The sequence below is a fragment of the Prinia subflava genome, chromosome 4 (assembly GCF_021018805.1).
Source record: "Prinia subflava isolate CZ2003 ecotype Zambia chromosome 4, Cam_Psub_1.2, whole genome shotgun sequence".
Taxonomy (NCBI): Eukaryota; Metazoa; Chordata; class Aves; order Passeriformes; family Cisticolidae; genus Prinia; species Prinia subflava.
In genome coordinates, this window is record NC_086250.1 from 11522286 (window position 1) to 11543184 (window position 20899).

Consider the following 20899-nt stretch of genomic DNA (forward strand, 5'->3'; position numbering starts at 1 on the left):
TAGCGATTTTGCAGTGGACACTGTTAGTGAACATTTGAACCTTTAAGCGTGGGCTCAAGGGAATTGTGCATTGTCTTTGCATCAGGATAACACAAGCTCAGTTTAAAAAAGGGTAGCTGCAAGATTTAAAGGTGATTCAGAAGTACTTGGGTGTTCGGAATGTCTTATCTAGCAGTTTAACTTACATCTGCCTCTAAAAATTAAGAGTGATTAAACTGAAATATAAGAAGCCGTAAATAACAGTGGTGGAGTTGGAAGGAAGAACATCTCTGAGTGTCAGGAAGTTTCTCATTTTCTATTTTCTTTTTTCCCTTGGGATTTGTGACTGTTTCCATCCTGCCTCTCCACCACAGCTCCATTTCTCTCCTGCCTACCTGTGATTCCCACCATTCTACCAAGTCCCCAGGTTCTGTTCTCATCCCCATTCCTTTTTTGTTCTCTCCCCTTCAGCTACCAGCAACCTCCCTGGTCTCCCAAGTTTTCCAACAAGCCCAAGGAAGCTGCAACATAATACAGGGCAAATTCCACAGATCCTTACCTTTCATGGGATCATTAATCTAGGTTTCCTTCCATGCCAGAGCTGCCATTTTTTCAGGACCAAGCAGGATCTGAGAGCTCTCTTGCTTTTTCAAACTCCTTGAAGTTGATAAAATAGTTCAAAATCCAGAATGACAAAACAGCAACATAATCACTTTATTCTCATTCTGTGGGGAAATGGAGCCTAGCAGGAGAAACCTTCCCTGAGGGAGACAGTCTGATGGTCATGTCACACAGGTGTCTTTTTTGTTTGTTTTGTTATTTAACAGTTTGACATTGACAAGGAGGCTGGAGAGAGGCAGATTTACCATCGGTACTGTATGGAACGGGCATCTGTGCACTGTGCCCATGTGTTCACCACAGTCTCCCAGATCACAGCTACAGAAGCAGAACATATGCTTAAAAAAAGCCCAGGTAAGACCTGATTTCTTTTTTTTTTTACTGTATTTCCTCTGAATGCCTGCATTTCCTTAGACTGAGTGAACATAACAGAGACAGGTATACAAACCTGAAGAGAAAGAACACATGCATAGGCGTGTCTGGCTATGCTGCAGTGATTAACCAACTTTCCATGGATGTTGGGCTTTTTTTGCCAGGACTCCTCAACTTCAGGAATTTTGTCTGTGGCAGGGTTTCCATGGTTTTAGAAATGAAACCATGATAAGCTTCATATAGATAAAATATTTTCTGTTAGGCCAACAAGCAGAGTTTGAAAGAAATTGTGTGCCCAGTAATTTGCCTGGTTTTCCCCTTGATATTAGTCTCATAAAATATGAAGTTTAGAAACCTAGTCCTGTTCTATGCTCATGGATTTTGAGTAAGGTCATGATCCCAGTTTGATGTCTCATCAAAGGTCTCTCTAAATCATCTCAGTGCTTTATAGGGATAAACCCCAATACTCCATCTGCAGGTAAGCAGCCTGAGGGGAAAAGTACACAACAGTTTTGGAGACTATTTAGCAGGTGTGTTTTTTTCTTGGTTATTTCAAATGTAACAGTGCTCAGTTTGGGTTTGGGTTTTTTGTTCTATTTTTGAGGGTTTTTAATAGTTTTTGCGGTTTGTTTTTTGTTTTTGTGGGGTTTTTTGTTTGTTTGTTCGGTTTGCTTACTCTTTGTAGAGTTGATTTGCAGTGCTAATTATAGTTTGGGATTGTTATCCTGGTTAACTTCAATGCTTCAAGCCACATTGTGGTTCCTGAACCCAAACAAAAGTGCTGTTCATGGAATCCTTTGCCTCATTCCTGACTAGCTGTCAATAGGATGGTGGAATTAGATTATCTTTTTCATTTTATTTTAAGCACGAAAGCCATGTCTTAAAAGTCACTGAAGTTCAGTCATTTCAGCTGGGATGTCTCTGAAAGGTCTTGACTTTTACAAAATGCAGAGCACTCTGAAAATCAGACTTCTGAAGCTTTTTTATATAGGAAGGAGGCTTCTCCCCATCACGGCTACCATTGAAAATCATGGTCTGTGTTTTGGGATTTTAGAAGACTGAAACGGGTCTGAATCCAGTTTAATTTGGGGAAGAAAATCTCCAGACTGCTCATAGATAAAACATCAGCTGAAAAGAATTCCATGCACAGAGATTCACAGGCCTGAGCTTTTTGTGATTGCTCTTGCAACTTTGAAGAAACCAAGTAAATACACTTAATGTTTGGGTTAAAAAACTACTGACACATGTCATGCTTTGTGTTGACACAGCTAGAAAGTCAGTAGGAATTGTCACCCCATATCCTAAGAGACAACTTTAAGTGGAAAGTATGTTCTGATGGGAGTAAGTACTTTAATAGTTTCTCTGAATCCAGGACCACAAATAAACTGTGGAAGAACCTATTCTCACACTATTTATGCTCTCTGAAGTTCTGAAATCTGCAGAGACATTGATTTTTTGGAAAGTCTAGCAATTCTTCAGTAGGTCATTTAGTTTGAATTCTGCAAAGGAGCATGAATACTGAAAGCATGTGTAGATTTCTCCATCCACTTTAAAAATAAACCTTTAAAAGGAGAATGTTGAATTGGCACAATTACCTTTTATTTGCATTTATTGAGACATAAATTTTGTAAATTGTTAGGTAAAAACAACTCAGAAGTGTGCTAAATTGAGCTGTCTCTGCTACTCCTCTTTGACATCAAACTTGGATTACAATTTAAATGATAAATCTTATCACTTGAAAAAGTCCCTTTAAAATTTAATAAACCTGATTGTGTAGAGAACTTTTGCAGCAGGAGAAAGGCAAATTTGCCAGTTTAAACCTGGCAGAATGACTGCTTGCATTATGCTGATCCCACTTGCTGCAGTTGTTATATGATCAACAATTTATCAAACCATATTTGTCAAAAGCTTGAGTATCTTTGACATATCCAGCAAGAATCTGTCAGTGATCATAAGTTATATTCTTGTGATTTGAAAACTGATGTTATGGGATTTCTAATGTTTTCACTCAGATATGGAACATACTTCTAAGCAGTAGAGAAGGCTTTGAAACAAAATTCCAAAAGACTCAGGTATCAGTTGAGTTCTAGATCTAGGCTTTCTATCTGTATATATTTGATCAAAATCATAGATGGAAACTCTTAAAAAGTACAAGTCAGCTCTGAATGTTAGTGGTCTAGCAAGAGAAAACTTCATCCTGTGATAATATTACTTAAATCAATGCCAATTCTTTCCTAAAAATACCAAAGTCAAAACATTCTGATTTGACCTACTTGGGACGATTTTTCAAAGAAAAATATTGTTAATTCATTAAACAACAACAACAAAAACCAACAACAACAACAAAAAAACCAAAACAAAACCCAAACCAGTTAGCATAGGGACCAAACTCTCTTTCATCACTTCATCCCCCACACATGTTCAAAATATTCCCACATATTGAGCAGAAATAATGAACTGGGTTCTTTGGGCCACCATGTCTGTCATGCACCTCAAAGCCTTAAACAAGAGATGGATTGAGCCCCAGTCCTCATGAAAGGGTAAATGAAGCTGCAGCTAAACCAAAGGACATGGGACCAGGTAATACACAGGCTGCTGCTGGTGTGTGAGACTCTCCAAAACTCCCTGATAAATGAATGTGAGAGTGGAAGGAAACTAACCAGAAATACCTGGGGAAGGGATTTTTCCTGTATTGGGAAGATTTTGAGATGGTTGGAGTCTCAAAGCTCTGTCCTGCATGAGCCAGTTTACCATGCAGAACAAGAAACAGGTCAGAGAAAGGAGAAGGTGTGTTGTTGGTAAAGACAGTGGAAGATATTTCTGCTCTGTTGCCTTCCCCTAGAGGTCTTTGTTCAGAGAATTCTTAAGTGCTGGGCAGGAGAAGGTAAAAGCACAAGTTTTCTCCTCAGGTCCACCAAGACTGTTTTGTCATTGAAAACCAAATCTTAAGTACCTAACATGTAAAGATTTCCTGGTCTTTAGTTTCAAAAGTGGTGTTTCAGACACAGATCCATCAAGACTTGCTATTTCATGGTTACTACTAAAGGTTATCCTTTTATCTGTTGCAGTTTAACCTAGAGTGTTTCAGGACACTTTACAGGTGAAAGTTTAATCAGAGATCACTTACATGGCAGGGAAACACATATATTGCTGAAGCAGACTGTCATTTTCAAGGAGTAATTAAAAATTGCTGTGGCATTTGCATAATGTCAGGCAAGTATCATACATCAGTACAGGTCTGTTTCAGTCAGCTGTGTTGCCATGAAATACATCTGCTGAGGAATTGGCCTTCCCTCTCATTTTACAACCCAGTTCAAAGGACAGAAAATGGCATTCTTTCCATTCACTTTGACTGGATTTAGGGCAAGCCTTTGAATAGCTGCTGTGATCTACCAGGAAGGCTAAGAGAGACTGAATTTCAGTGCCTGTTCTTTGTGTATATCCTAAAACTCTACCTTTAAAGTGCTGGAAAGGAACAAATTTTAATTGTAAGATCTTTTAGAATCTTGGAGGAGAGCAGCAGTAAACATGTAAAGCATACTATTCCGTGGCTGTTTTAGGGGAAATGCAACTGATTACTGGAAAGAGGCTGTTTTATAAAGGTGTCTAACATGCTCCCTTGTTTGGTAAATCCTCAGAAGTTTTGATAGAATGAATATCTCTTGTGCCATGCAGTAAACAAGGGCACAGTACAGCGCAGTTTCTGCTTCCAAGGGCTCTCAATCTGTAGTGATAGAGCAGGCAACAGCGATATCAAGGATAAGAGGTAAAGGGCAAGTTGCACAACAAACGTATGGCTCAATGGAGACACTACTGGAGCCTTGACAGGACAAAAGGGCAGGGTCTGCCCAGTGCTGAGGACAGGTGAAAGCTGATTTGATGCTGCAGACAGTGGGGAGCCACGTGCAAGAGCTTTGTGGAGGCAGTGCTGTTCCATCCCCCTGAGTAACACAGAGATATAACCTGTTCACATAAAAGTGAGACACACATCAGTTCTTTCCTTAAAGATTTCTCTGACTCTGAAGATGTCTACCTCTGCCTTTTCTCTGCTTTTCCAGATGTTGTCACCCCAAATGGCTTGAACATTAAGAAATTTTCAGCAATGCATGAGTTTCAGAATTTGCATTCCATGTACAAGGCTAGGATCCAAGAGTTCATTCGAGGTCATTTCTATGGGTATGCTTTTACTTTTCAAAAATTAGCAATGCTTGTCCAACACTATTTAAAGTAAGAACCAAAGCAGGAGGACTAACAAGTACTTCATAGAGGACTAGAAATGTTGAAACCAGCTTATTCAAATATCTGTCTGGGATTTCTCGGTCAGAAGCTAAGGGAATTTTAGACACCAGATCTGACTCTACTTAACAGATTGTGATCAGACAGATCTTGATCTGTCTGTTATTTACCCAAGATGCAGTTTGTCAGATTAAGATAGTCAATTTAAAGCACAGCAGAAAGCCTCACTTTCATTTTTCTCATGCAATAATAAGTTCCTCCAGAATAGAAAGCTGTTATGTGTTTTGTTTGATTGTATCTCCAGAAATACTTTGTTCTTGTCTGTTTTCTTCCTTTCAGCCACCTTGACTTCGATCTTGACAAGACCTTGTTTTTCTTCATTGCTGGGAGATATGAGTTTTCCAACAAAGGAGCTGATATGTTTCTAGAAGCCTTATCAAGATTAAACTTTTTGCTGAGGGTAAGAAAGCTTACACAGCTGTTGAAAGCAGAGCTTATGCTCTAACTGACCATACTGTGGAAGTTACCTGCAAGAATTCCCTTTCAGTACTCTGGTTTATAGGGAAGTAATAAAGGGATATTAACAGTTTTCACAGGGCTCTCTTCCTGAACCATCAGAATAGATGCTGATTTCAGACAGTTTAAAAGTAATTTATAACATAGTTCAAGAAGTTAAGCCATGGTTTCCTCCCTGGTTTTTAGAGAAGTAATGAAAACAGTATTCTAGAGTTTACTCTGATGGGTTACATATTATAATGGAAATAAAAGCAAACTTTTAAAGCTGCATTTTAAAAACATCATTTTAATCAATTTGCTTAATTCATTAGGACCTGATCATGATCTTTTACATCTCTAAAGTACTCCTGCCCCATTGGATGGGAATGTAGCATTAAAATTCACGGAGTGACAGTGGCCTGGTGCAAAGCAATGGGAAGCCACTCTGTTCTCCGTGGTTCTGTTTCCTCAGCTACAAGATGAGTGCAGTGTTTCTAAATGCCTTTATGGAGTACTTCAATGAAGATAAGTGCAAGGCTTTGTTAAAAATCACAGAGCAGAGCCCTCACCACCTACAATGAGGGCATTCAAAATATCTCCAGATGTGTCCCAAAGGCTGGTATATTGAAAATAAAACCCATAAAAAATGCTAATTGGTTTTCAGTCATCTGGTAAGGATCAATTAGCTGCTGTCCTAGACCCTGCCTTTTGTACTCTTATCAGTTGAATGATACAGAAAATCTGGATAAAAATTATGATACTGCACTGCCAACAGGGATGAAAGAATCACTGATGTTCAAAGCCCTAAGTACACTTTATCTACCACCACCTTCTATTAATATGCCATTTAGAGCCTCTGGAATTTCTCCAAATTCTTAATCCCTTCAGTCACACAAATCACCTCATAGAACTGAAGTATTTCTTCCACAGCAGAACTCAGTTGTTTGGCAGTGCTGTGCAACATCAGCTACCTGTTAATGGCCTTTGCATGGTTGTGTGAATGCTGGTAACGTGAAAGGTCTTGTGTAACAATTGCCTGAACAATTATTGTGGCAATCTCCTTTTGCAGCTAATGATTAATATCATAGAATCATAAAATCTTTAAGGTTGGAAAAGACTTCCAAGATCATTGAGTCCAACCTTTGGCCAATTACCAGTTTGTCAATTAGACCATGGCACTAAGAGCCACGTCCTGTTGTTTATTGAAAACCTCCAGGGAGGGTGACTCCACCACCTCATTGGGCAGCCTGATCACCCTTTCTGTGAAGAAATTCTTCCTGGTGACATCCAGGGCAAACAAGGCTGATGGGAATGAAAGGAAACTGAGGCTAGTTTTCCCAGGTTCTATAGAACAATATACTGTTGTTTCTCCCATACACTGAGCCTGAATTTATTGCATTATCCTTGCAGCGTGGATGCTGGCATGTGATTAGCTGTTCTAACAACACTTGCTCTGTAATTACTTCAAGAGGCAATTCCATTGGGAGTATCAGACTACTTGTACTAATTACAAATCTGGAAATGGTGGTACTTCCTAAACGAGTTCCAGTGGTGTGCCTGAACCTAAAAAGTACATACCGTTGGATGGGATTGTTTTATTTTATAGAGACGTTTTCCTCTGCTGCTTGAAAACCTTACAAAAATTTTAGAAATAAAATATGGATGTTGGGAGAGGTTGTTAAAGAACACAGGGATCGTGGCATGATGGATTTGGAACCTTTGAAGAGAGGGAAGGGAAGAACATTAATTAACATGATAGACGACTCCCATGGATTATTTTATGCTGTACATTTCCCTCTGTGTCAGTCTGAGAGAAGGCACACTAACAGCATGTTTGGGTATCTAAAATTTGAAATGAAGGCAATTCAAAGTAATTTAATTTTTACAGCTCTGAACAGAGTTCACCCATAGCTTTTCATTAAACAGGTGCTGAGAGGAGTAAAACCTCATTCATGCAGCAATGAATGGACATGGTATTTTGAATCTTGTTCTTGCACAGGAGAAACTAGCAAGTGAAACCATCTAGAAATAAAGGATCAGAATTTACAGCAAATGCTTTCTGCCTTTGAAGTAGCTGGATGGGACAGATGAGCAAGAAGTTACTTGTGGCTTTTTGCATGTCTGGCAGGTTCTTTGCCAGGGTTTCAGGTAGAAAATGGTTGCTCTCTCTCTCTGCCCATACACCTGGTGCTGTAGGAAACCCCTCATCTCATGCCTAGGCATACCTCAGCTAGTAAACTAAACACTCATTCCTTTGAGCCAGCACAGTTTGTGTCAGGTGAGAAAGTGTGTGGGACTTATTTTTTGCAGTTTATGTGCACATCCAAAGCCATGTTCTCTAAACCATGAGAGCTCAGGAAGGTCTGATTGCCCAAACTGAAACTCAGTGACATCTCTGTCTTGATCTCTGATTTCATAAAACTTCAGTTGTAGCAAGAGCTACAAGATCTGAGCCTTCCTGGAAAACCAAAGTGCATTTGGTGCTTCCTGTGACTAATTCTTAAAGTTTGCTGTGATACCCTGTATGAGATTTTTTTTTTAATTCCTCTCCATTTCTTGTCATGTAGGTTCACAAGGCTGATGTTACAGTTGTTGTGTTCTTCATCATGCCAGCAAAGACCAACAATTTCAACGTGGAAACCTTGAAAGGACAAGCAGTCCGGAAGCAGCTCTGGTAATTGCCATTCCCACCCTGGTACAGTCTGATGTGGATTCATGCAAAAGTCTCAGCTGGAGAATAATGCTCCTTCTTTTTGCTAAAACTGAGGATTGTGGGCAACTAGAATGTATTTCAGGGATGAAAGAGATGGGAAAGATAAATAAGGTCAAATGTTTCTCCTTTTAGGTTTTGTTTTGTTTTGTCCAAAGTCATTTTTAGTTAACTTGCCTTGCCATTCTATTAGCAAGTAGTGCTTGTTTTTGCAGAAACCAAGTCAGATGCTCTAGAAAATCCAGTGTTCTGGATGTCTTCTGGCTGTTTCTGGTGCTCCCTTTGAACGTGCCATATAGCTCCCACAAAATAAGGACTGCCTGCTCATTTTTCACAGTGAGCTTCTCTGTGGGAAAAAGAAATTGATTACACACCCTCTTTTAGTTAGAAATATGGAAATTGCACTGCGTGATCCAGCAGATCAGCAGTTGACAACAGTTGTCTATAATTTTCTATATGGACTACAACAAGCAGTGGTCACAACCAAGCAGTGGTCACAACCAAGCAGTGAAAATTACAGCTTTAAAGGGAAAATTGTCACAGCCCTACTCATTTCACAACTTTCCAAACAAAAAAGCAAAGCAGGAGTAGGATTAATCTTCACTTCAACTACTGTGATTCTGATTCTGGATAGGAAAAGACTGCTTTCAGCTGTTCTTCTCTGTGGAAAGCAAAAGACCCTCTGCATAACTGTAAGGGGCATTATCATGGTCATAATCTGAGCTCCAGGATAAACCCACCTGCTAGCAGTATTTCAAATGATTTTCAGGATGCCACAGAAATTAAAGACAAGAAGAGCCTGGCACTTCTAAAGGAATAGAGCACTTACAAATTAATACGTGATGGCTGACCTGGGCTATAAAATCCTTCTTTTCCTCTGCTCCTGCAAAAGCACTCTATCTCATCTGGGTTAAACTATAGGTACTGTGCATGGCAATCTATGAAAGCGTAGTAGTGGGAACGATCCTGGTGGGGTTTGGATCAGTGTGGCTTGACATTTGGCTGCTTTACAGCTCACCCAGAATTAACTCATCCACTCTTGTGTCTGTGTGAGCTGGGAGGGAGCACCTAAAACCAGGTATGTGGATTCCCAGCTTGGTAAAGTTTAGGGCTTCACAAGTTTCATCTTAGCCTAAAGTCTAATTAGAAATCAGAAAGACAGGAAAGGTTCTGTGAAGTGGAACTTTACTCACAGTAGATTTACTCCAATTTAGAGTGCACTTGCTCTTTGGACAACAGAACTTCCAGCCAGAGGCAGAATAATAAAAATGACTCTTTGTATGCAGAACAGTGTTCACTGGAGCTTTTCCTTAGCTAAAATTTAACATTTGTGTGATACAGGCCTCATTAATAACTTAAAAATTGGCCTGAACTTTTCAGGAAGTTTTTTGGGGGTTTTTTTGCAAACCAATTAAGACAAACTACCTTTTAGTCTAACACTTGTTTCCAAAAGTCTTTGAGTTGGAAAATAGGGCAGAAAATGAAGGGGGAAGCTTGCTTTGAAAATCCGTATTTGTTTAATTTTATATCTTGCATCCCTCTTCTAGGTCAAAAGAAGCTGGAGATCTCTCTGTCTGTTATTAATGATCATGTTACAGTACCTAGGGTCATATATATGCTCTTTTTTTTACAGCTGACATGTGGTCTACTGGTCAGAGAAGAGGGCTGGAAGGAATCCCTAATAAAGCCTGCCTCTGGCTTTTCCAGTGCCCTCATCTGTAGGTGCAGGTCAGATCCTCAGCTCTGCTGCAATCCATCAGCACAACTGCTGGCTGGAGAAAAGAGCTTTGAGAACCAGACCTCTGTCTGCCTCTGCATCCATCAGTATATCAGTTTATTTTCCAACAGCAGGAATCTCATTTATACCGTCTTTGTCCTAGATTCTCCTGTTTTATACATACATTTTTTGTCTTCCTAGGGACACTGCGCAATCTGTGAAAGAAAAGTTTGGAAGGAAACTCTACAATTCCTTGCTGAAGTGAGTGAATAAGTTGCTTTGCTCTGCCTTGCAGAGGCTCATGTTCAGATGGCTTTACCTGTGCTGTTTCTGTGCTTCTGCTCTTTGTGTAAGGAATTTTGACATCTATAGGAAGGCATGGTAGAAAGATATGGGACCACAAACAAGATACTTGTTTAACAGGAAAATCACAGAGAAAAAAATAAAGGTACCAGCAGCCTGTGGTGGAAAGAGTTAAAAAAGATACAGGGAATGTCTAACACAAAGGTTTATCCTCTGTCAAAAATGAGCTACTTCAGCTTAAAAAGGCACCAGAGACAAAGTGAAATGTGTTAGTGATTCAGTCATATAATTTCAGAAGACAGTTGGAAGTGAATGGCCCAAAGCACCGGAGAGATGACTGGAGCTTCAGTAAAAATAAGCTGTGTCCAAAAAACAGAAGAAACCAATTTTTTAGCTTTTTTCTGAAAGCCCATTGGCAGACCAGCAAGTATACGGGAGAACACAGTATAGGGAACATAGAAGGGCCATGAAAACAAGGGAAAGGTTCAGGTTGATATCAGAAAACTTCAGATCAGACCTTGTTGGTCATGTCTTCAATTTCTTTACAAAAAGGACAATGAGTCATTTGGTGAAATTGTGTGCTTCCTTTGCAGAGGAGAAATCCCAGACCTGAACAAGATTCTTGACCGAGATGACATAAGCATTATGAAAAGAGCCATCTTTACAACTCAGGTCAGAAAATATGTTATTTTTATAAACATCTAATCTACATAATGAATGTGATGATGTAAAAAGATTGTATATGGCATGCGTGTGCATTGGGAAGTTTTCAGCAAATATACTTCTCATCAATGACTTTTAAAGTCAGCTATGATTGTTTTTAATGAGAGTGTGACCCAAATGAATCTTTTGGGGAGTCCATGGATTTTCCTTCAGTCACATGAATGCCTAATTCTTTTATTCTGAACTAAGTGTGAACCTTGAGTTGCTCCTGAGCCTGGATTTTTTCTGATTTTATTAAATATGTGAAATCAGACTCTAAGGAGATACAACATTGACTAAAAGTCTTCAAAATTAAATGGTGTGTACTTCTAAAAGTTAGTACAAAATAATTTGTCTTGGGATAAATTAAGGTTATTCACATCAACGACAAAATCTGCCACGGTCTTCCTTATGGAGTGGCAACAGGTCTGTTTGCCAAGAGTTTGTCTGATTTATGGATTGGCTTTTCTGTGTTCAGAGACACACTCTGCCTCCAGTGACCACCCACAACATGATAGATGACAGCAATGACCCGATCCTGAACACCATCCGGCGCATTGGGCTGTTCAACAACCGCACAGACCGCGTCAAGGTGCGTTCTGGCCTTCCCCTTTCAGACACAAGGTGGGATTTCTCTGAACATTCTCACTCTGCATCCCTAGCATGGGGAGAGCAGTTTAATTCTTGATAGGTGGTACTATACTGCTAGAGCACTTTTCTCTTCCTCTCTTTCCAGGAGTAACAACCTTTCACTGCATAGAGATCCTCAGGTGCTGTTTAGCCAAGCTGATTTCAAGTTAGAAATCTGAGGTTAGGGAGTTGTTTTCAGTGCTGCCTCCTGCACTGAGTGAGGAGCTGCTATCCTGAAATCAAAAAAGTGTCATGGGTCGTTTGCACCCAGACAGAAAACTCTGACATAGATTCACTTGCTTAAAACTGGAGGTACCAGGTTTGAGCACAGACATTCCTGGAGTGTTGATTCATCTCTTAAGAGCAACACCCTGATACTCAGCATTTGCTGTAAAAAGTTAACCAGGGCTTTGATCCTGAGCAGAAAGAATTCCTGTTCACGCCAGGCTCATGTTTACATCACCTGTTGAAACTAAATTTATGCAAATAAATCCTTTCCTTACCTCCATGTTTACCTTGTCAAACCACAGAATTTATCAGCTCCTGCTTTCACAGGTCTGCCAAAGTTGTGGTGTTTTTGTTTGTTTGTTTGTTTCTATCTCAACTTCTGTCTAGTCAAAGTTGAACCTAAAATTGCAAATACTTCCTCTTCCAAACCTTTTCTTTAAAGCCAGATCCAAGATATCTCTAACAATGACATATCACTTATTTTCACTGTATTTTTAAAGTCATGGCTGTACCTATGAGTATAGCCATGAGTTTATGAGTAAATATTTTCTTACACTTCCTAGTTGATTCTTCCTGGCTTAACATATGAACATTAACTCCAGTGAATTCTGGGATCATGATCTAATACATGAGATGCAACAAAAAATAGGAGGGAAGGATGAACTGTGTACAAATGTAGTAAAAAATGCCTCAGAACTAACTGCTTGAAGGCATTACAGAGCAGATAGGATATAACACAGCAGACATCTCCTACTTCTCAGCAGATGTCAATTTTGTAAAAAACTGTCATTACCACTGAAAAATTACCTCCTGCATGAACAAGCTTAATACTTAATGAGCTGAAGATCATTTAAAAAAATCTGTAAACTTCAAATTGAAAGTAATTTTGAGAGAGGTATGACATATCCAGACAGACACAGCTACCATGTGAAAAATACCCTCAGCAATTCCAGTGGAATCACTGGGATCAACTAAGCTTGCAAAATGAGTTTACAGCCCAAATACTGGTTGAGTACATTCATTTGTTTACTCAAGTGAGTAGCATGACAATCTTATTAAGAAGGGCTAAAAGCATATTCTGGGCATAGAATAATGGCTGTGGTATGTTCATGCAGGGAAATAAACCCAGAGCAGTTTAAACAATTCCCTCACGTTTCTTCCTTCTGAAGCTGACTGGGCACCACATACAAGGCACTTCTCAACTAAGCAGTGGATGTGGGGCAATGACCCAAGCCCTGCAGAGTCATGCAGATAAATTAACTTTGGTCTTCAGAGCTGTCTTTCAGCAAGATTAATTGGCCTAGGCAGAGATTTGTGGTGACAGGGCTGTAATGTGTCTGCTTTCAAAATTCCCTCCATTCTTGGGAAATCTGTTGAGTACAGTGAACATTCCTTTATTTCAGGGAATGCTGTGAAGCTCAGGTATTGTATCTGCCTGAGGCCTCCTCCTAATAAGACATCCCAATAAAATCATAGAATGGATTGTGTTGGGAGAGACCTTAAAGATCATCTCATTCCAACCCCTTGCCTTGGACACGGACACCTTCCACTATCCCAGCTTGCTCAGAGCCCCATCCAGCCTGGCCTTGGACACTGCCAGGGATGGGGCAGCCACAGCTGCTCTGGGCAACCTGTGCCAGGGCCTCACCACCCTCACAGGAGAGAATTTCTTCCTCATATCCAATCTAAACCTTCTCTCTGTCAGTGTGAAGCCATTGCCCCTTGTCCTGTCACTCCAGGACACCTTTGTAAATCCTCTGTACCTTTGTACAACAGACCAAGTCTTGCTAAATGCCACAGGCTTAGGCCTAGTTTTCAATGTATGTGGGCCTTCTTGATGAAGAAGGATAAAGTTAAATACCCGTCCAGTAAAAGATGGGTTCATTGTGAGTCCTATTTCCAGGACAAGAATGAACACAGGCAGGATGCATTGTAGTGTGAGAAGTGGGGTAGATAACAGATGGATGGTCAAAGGAGGTGTTGTCCAGACACTTGAGAAAAGACCAGGGTGAATAAGTTGTCTAAGCTTATTGATAATTGAAATATATGAATGATGGTTTCCTTTCTCCTCTAACATAAGTTTTGAATATCCAGGTGATCCTACACCCAGAGTTTCTTTCTTCAACGAGCCCCTTGCTGCCCTTGGACTATGACGAGTTTGTTAGAGGCTGCCACCTTGGTGTATTCCCATCTTACTATGAACCCTGGGGCTACACTCCAGGTAGGAATTCAGTACCCTTAACTAGTGTGGAAAGATGAACACCCATTCTGTTGATGCAGGCAGTTCCTTCTGGAGTGCTGAAAAAACTCCTAAGACTCTATTTCCCCTGCCATGCAAAGGTCTTACTGCTGGCAAAATTGTCCCTGCACTGGACTCTTTCCCATACTAATGTGTAATCTTTTGATTTTTCTATGGCTTTAGAAAAAGAAATAATTTTTAAAACTTAATTCTTGGTTGAAAGATTTAAAAAGGTGTGCAGGAATATAAATATTAAAAAAAGCAGGACAAGAAATATGATGCTGCCAGCTGATGTAGTTCAGTGGATTTAATTCAAGATAACAAGTTTGAAAGAATTATACCATAATACCATAGCTAAGTTATTCAACAGAAATACAGGCAGGGGTAGTGAATCTTATTGAATTAACTGGAAATTTCTAAAAATGCAGAGAGCACATATATTCTGACTTAAAATATTTTCTTTGTCAATATCCGTGTATGTCTTCCAGAAACAAAGAGTGCTTTTTAAAGGTATATTTATAATTATTTTATAGACACCAGTTTTATTGTCATATGAATGAAGGCCTTGAACATGTCTTTGCACTTTTGTAAGACTAGAGTCTGCATGCTGGTTTAAGTTAGGCTTAGGCTCCTTGGCAAAAACTCTTTAAGGAGGGTAAGCAGTTATCCTTATTCATGGCTGTCACAGCAAAAACTACAAAAAATGCACACATTTTCTGATTTTATAGAACTAGCTCCACATCTACTGTGAATGCAGTCCTGAGTTAATGATGGGGTTTGTTGTTTTGGGCTGGGCTTTTTATTTTGTTTTCTTGGGGTTCTTTTCTTGCTATAAAGACTGTTGGCAAACCATCAAAATCCAAAGTTTGATACATTCCTGCTCCTAAGTGATTCAGTTTTGTAAAGAGTTGTGAACAACTAATGAACGTAGGTGTACGTTAGGCTCCAATTTAAAATCCAGATAGTCCTAACCATATATTGGGGTTCTCTCTCTCAAAACTGCACTCGCAGAAAGTTTTCAGTTTAGCTGCTCGGAAACTCAAACATATGTTTGCAAACACATGGTAAATTTTGTGTTTAAAATTTCTTTTTACATTTTTTCCCATAATCCACAACAAAACATTATAGTTTTCGCTTGACATTTTCAGAGCAGCTCTCGTGTTATGGAACTTTCTGCCTGCTTGTTTTGGGGTTTTTTTCTCTAAGGTGAAACCATTGCAGATGTATTGCCCTGAAACCCTTTTTGCCTGTTTCTTTCTGCAGCTGAGTGTACCGTGATGGGCATTCCCAGTGTAACCACAAACCTCTCTGGATTTGGCTGTTTCATGCAGGAACACGTTGCTGACCCAGCAGCTTATGGTAAAATCTTTAACAGCCTATCAAAGTATCACCTCTGAGTTAGGAGAGCAAAAAGCACAGCAACCATGTTGTTACTCCTTAATTTCGTGTTTGTCTAGGACAAGGGAATTCATTAGGGGAATGTATTCAGAGCTCTAAATATCTTGTTAAGTTGGACAAGTGATTTCAGCTTTCATATTTATCCAAACCCTTTCTAGGTTTTGTTGTTGTTGTTTTTGTGGGGTTTTTTTGTCTCACTTTAACCTTTTGTCTGCTGTATCCTTCCAAATTCATCACTGCTCATATCAGTCTGGAGCCTCCCAGCACTTCCCTTTAGTGCCTCTGGTTGCATTATAACACTCTGAGCCTTCCAGAGAAGCAGGGAAAGTGTGCTTCTCTTCATAGTCTGGGACTTTGAGACCAGTGACATGACCCTCCCCAAACAAACATTAAATTACCATGTACAATTAAAAAAAGAAAAAAAAAAAAAAAAAAAAGCCATGGGAATACAAGGAATCTACTTCAAATAATGATCTGCTCAGGAAGGTTTACAAATGGTTCATGACTGGTATGTAAAGACAATTCTTGAATCATCCTCTGCTCAATAGATCCTCCTTTTGGGGTTGACTGTCTTTGTTTTCCAACTGGTGCAGTTGTCACTAAAGCTGCAGCCTACCTGAGGTACAGAGAACATCACAGCCCTCCTGTCCTTTCCTCCTTGCTTAGCCAGGGCTAACTGGATGCCCCATCTCTGGAAGTGTCCAAGGCCAGGCTGGACAGAGTTCTGAGCAACCTGGGGGAGTGGAAGGTGTCCCTGCCCATGGCAGGGAGTTTCAACTGGATGATCTTTAAGGTCCCTTCCAACCCGAACCATTCTATAATTCTGTGGTTCTGTGAATATTGAATATTTCCAAACTAGGTCCTCTCTCCAAGTGGCTGGGCTTGTTTCCACAATTAGGCAGTGAAACCCTCATGCTGGTGCCACCTTTGCCTGATCTAGGGGCAAGGGTTAGAGCCAGGTACAAAATATAGATACACCTGCATGGGTAGACATGTCTTTGAGACCCTTCAGAAAGACCACAGAACACGGGTCACTTCCTCTTCTCTGCCAAAACATAGATGTGAGTTGACATAAATTACTGTGATGGCCCCAGGCACTTCACTGGGGTAGTTTTGCATCTGTCATGTCCATTAAGAGAGCTGCAAGGTCTGGTACCTTCTTCTTCCCAACACCTTGGTGTAAGGAAGGTGGCAAAAATAAAGTATTGATCTCAACAATGTAGAGGGAAAGATTACCTCTGCCCTCTCTCTGCCAAAATTGTCTGTTGAATGATGTATGTGAGTTAGCTGTCTCCATGGAAACATAGAGAATACTTTCTTGTATTTCTACGGAAAACACAGCCTCTCTCCTACAGCCTGTTTCTGGCCATCCACACTTGTGAGTTCTACAGCAAGCTAGGAAAGCACTAGATTGACGATGTTTTCTTTAAGAAGTCAATATTTTAAAAATTATTGGAGATAAAAAAGATATGTCTTCACCCAGAAACTCAAAACCTTTGGGGGTTTGTAAGCCCTTTGCACAGCAACAATAAAGCCTCTGAGCTTTGAAGAATTTGCTGAATTTCAGCCTGAAAAGTAAAGAAAATTAAAGTTTAAAAAAATTGGCATATTCCTCTGCATCTCCCCATTCCATCAGAATGGTAGCAAATGTTCTGGTTGTAGCTGCCTTTTAACATTAGAAAGGATATAAAGGATGTAACATTATAAAGCATGTAACACATGTAAGGGTACGTGACAGAAGGCAGATTGGAAGTGCAGGAGGTCAGATCCCATCTTCAGTCCCACTCCCCTCGGCCTCTCCTGTGTCCCTCAGGGATCTACATCGTGGACAGGCGGTTCCGCTCTCCGGACGAGTCGTGCAACCAGCTGACCCAGTTCCTGTACGGCTTCTGCCAGCAGAACCGGCGCCAGAGGATCATCCAGAGGAACCGCACCGAGCGCCTCTCCGACCTCCTGGACTGGAAATACCTGGGCAGGGTGTGTGGGTAGAGGCAGTAACAATTCCAGGCTCACAGGCATAGCCCCTCTCAAAGAGTCTGCACATTTCAGTGTAATCCCTCCATGTTCCAGTGGCAAGGAGAGACTGAATAGGTTAGAGCAGAACCCAGTCACACCACCGAGCTCTTTCTGCTGCTAAGCACAATGTAAAACTCTGGTGTTGCTTACAACACCTACTCGAAGGAGGATTTGTGTTCCAAAGTCAGCTAGACCCTTTCAAAAAGCTTTCCTGTCCTTCATGAAATGTTGCTGGCCCCTGTGGCTGCTCAACACTCCTTAACTGCCTCTGTGCTTTAAATGCAAATGTAATGTTTTTAATTTGACACAGAAAGCACTACAGTACCACCTACTAAGAAGACAGTAGCAATGTGTTGTTCTCAAGTCCACAGGACTAAAGAAGTGGATGCACATGTATGAGTTTTGTAACTATTTTGGACCTTTTCCAGCTCTGATACCTGTATGAGAACCTAGTATTTATATGGTTCCCAACACTGCATAAGATATAACAAGCTATTTTTTTCCATGCATGTGCTGCAAACTCAGGAATACAGTGGATCTAAAAATATTTTTGTCAATTTCTTAAATGCTAGGCATCAGTGAACTCATAAATGGTACTTCTCTTTCACTGTTACACATGCTTCTGTGCAGTCCAAAGTGACTTTGAGTGAGTCTAAAACTTATGTGTAATACATATTCACACTTAATGATGTAAATTTTCCTCGTTAAAAAAAACCCAGTTCTTTCCTGGGGGGATAAAGAATACCTGTCACTCAATAGGAACTACACTGATCAGGATAAGTCCTAGTTTCCATCTTAGTACATCTTACAGGCACCTTATTCAGCTTCTGTTCCTGACTTCTTTGGTGTGAATCTGTCATGAGTGGCTCATCACAATGCAAGCAGTGATATCAGCTGGATTCTGCTTATCTGAAAATACGTTTAGCTTTGCTTAGCACTATTTTTTAAGATACTCATTTTATGTTCCTTTTTCCCCCTTGCTTAAACCCAAGATTTCTATGACTTGTAATGGCTTTTCTGTTTTGTTGCAGTATTACATGCATGCCAGACACTTGGCCCTCAGCAGAACATTCCCAGATAAATTTGAGATGGAACCAAGTGCTCCACCAAAGGTAAAGTCTGCTTTTGGAAATGAGTTCATTTTAACTGCTTTACAAGGAGAGAGAGGAAGAGTGTGAGGGAGAAGAGAGTTAGCAAGTTTGGATTTAACTAAAGGGAAGTAGGAACTCCTAATTAAAAGCTTAAGTTATAGACCCAGTCTCCAGTCAGGAGTGTGCTGTTTAGGGCTGAGACAGAGTCAATTTTCCTCACAGCAGCTGGGCTGTGTTTTGGATTTGTTCTGAAAGCAGTGCTGATAATACAGGGATGATTTAATTCTTGCTGAGAATTAAACTTGGCTTGCACAGAGCCAAGAACTTTGCTGCTCCTCACCCATGCCAGCAGCAAGGGTCTGGGGATGCACAGGGAGTTGGGAGAGGACACAGCCAGGACAGCTGAACCCAAATGGCCAAAGGGACATTCCAGACATTTTTCAGATGGTTTGGACTGAGCTGGATGGGACTATGCCCCTTCAGACCAGCTGAGGAACTGGCCTTGAATTTCCTCTTGGAAGAGTGGCAGCTTCTAATTTTTGCTTCTGCTAAATGCCATGGAGATGTTCTGCACCAACCAAAAAGAGGGGAGTTGGGAAAGGGTGTTCTAGGGAAAGCAAGGCGAGGTATTGCCTTCATCTGAAGATGGTATGTTGGCTGGAGCTGCAAGGGCTCACTTTAAAGGCACACCTTCAAGCAGTTCTTGCCTAGTCCAGATCAGCACCAATTTGAGAAGAGAGGCTGCTCAGAACAATGTTACTTGAAACCAAAGCTCCAAAGAGCAACTCTTTTTATTTTTTTAGTAAGGAGAGAGGAGGTTCAGACCAAAACCCCTTGCTGGGTTCTGGTTTTGCAGATGCTGACATTATAACTAGAAAACTGTTGTGAATGTTCAGATTGAAGCCTGAATTTCAGTAAGCATATTCTGACTACAGAGTATAGAAGGATTTTGTGTTGTGCTGATTGTTTTAAGGCTCAGTAAAGATTGTCATGTTTTGCAAAAAGCAATGCTGGAAGGGCAGGACGTTGTTTATGGCACAGGGTAAACATCTCTGTCATACGAGTGTGTACTTACTGGCAGAGGAGGACTGAGGGGATCTTAATTTTAGAGTGCAGGACAGGTCCAGCTTACATCTGATCACTGGCTTCCTCTGAAGTGATGATAGCCTTAAACTGCTGTATAAAACCAATGGAGGAGCTCAGTTAATACACCCAGCTTGCTTCTCTCCCTGCCAGACGGAAGGTTTCAGGTTCCCCAGGCCCTCCTCCGTGCCGCCGTCGCCCTCGGTCTCCCAGCATTCCAGCCCTCACCACAGCGAAGCCGAGGACGAAGACGAGGATGAGAGATACGACGAGGATGAGGAAGCTGAAAGGGACAGGCAGAACATCAAGTCCCCCTTTTCCTTTGGAGCCTTGCCACAAGGAAAAAAGAAGCAGCATGGAGAATACAGGAACTGAACTCGTTGCTCTCACCCTGGCATTGCTCTCCATCCAGTCAAGAGTTTCTCCCATAGGCTTGGCAAGCTTTGTGTTAAGGACAGTGTGATATAATTAGGGGAACCTTAAATGTTACCTGAGCTACACTGTTGGAAAGCCTAATATTATTTCACCTTGACAGTAGTTTAAATAACAATTTTTGGTGACCCTTTGAGGTAGAAGAGATTTTTCAGGCTTAATAAAACTAGAAAATGAGACAATCCCTTCAGGAGCTTATACAAACTGCAGATCATACCTTTGTCTATGGAATCATCTGTATTAATCATAGTCTAGACAAATAGCTACATTTTGGGTATCCCAAAGGAATTCCTGCTTCATTTATGTTTCCCCTTTTCCCCTCCTAAATTAACATGAACTTTAAGCCAGAGCTCAAAAAATTAGAGAAAAAAAGTGTTACTCTGGAGAAATATTGGAAGAGTTAAAAAAGATACACTGAAAAGAAAATGGTCTTTCTTTTTCCTGATGCTGTTTATTGTAAGCTTACATAATTAAAACCACTTTTTTACAGCACACAGAAGTGTCTCGATCCAGTGGTAAAACATACTTCCTGTGGAACAATATAAAGTCTTATGCAGTGGGCATTTGAATTTTAGAGACAAATGAAGTCATCTTTCTGAGGTCATTTAGACCCACAATAAACAGCAGACCATTTATTTTCTGATTCCTCT

General features: G+C 40.5%; 1 protein-coding gene across 2 annotated transcripts in view; it reads left to right on the forward strand.

Annotated features, from left to right (window-relative positions):
• GYS2 (glycogen synthase 2) overlaps window positions 1-20892 on the forward strand; it is a 42100-nt gene extending 21208 nt beyond the window's left edge. For both annotated transcript variants that reach the window (XM_063395456.1, XM_063395455.1), the window contains exons 6-17: window positions 807-951; window positions 5028-5145; window positions 5545-5665; window positions 8268-8374; window positions 10329-10388; window positions 11024-11102; window positions 11611-11724; window positions 14085-14211; window positions 15493-15588; window positions 17441-17604; window positions 18675-18755; window positions 19971-20892. In XM_063395456.1, the coding sequence (XP_063251526.1) occupies window positions 807-951; window positions 5028-5145; window positions 5545-5665; window positions 8268-8374; window positions 10329-10388; window positions 11024-11102; window positions 11611-11724; window positions 14085-14211; window positions 15493-15588; window positions 17441-17604; window positions 18675-18755; window positions 19971-20192 (1434 nt within the window). In that variant the 3' untranslated portion in view covers window positions 20193-20892. The remainder of the gene's footprint in view (window positions 1-806; window positions 952-5027; window positions 5146-5544; window positions 5666-8267; window positions 8375-10328; window positions 10389-11023; window positions 11103-11610; window positions 11725-14084; window positions 14212-15492; window positions 15589-17440; window positions 17605-18674; window positions 18756-19970) is intronic.
• Window positions 20893-20899: the final 7 nt, after the last annotated feature.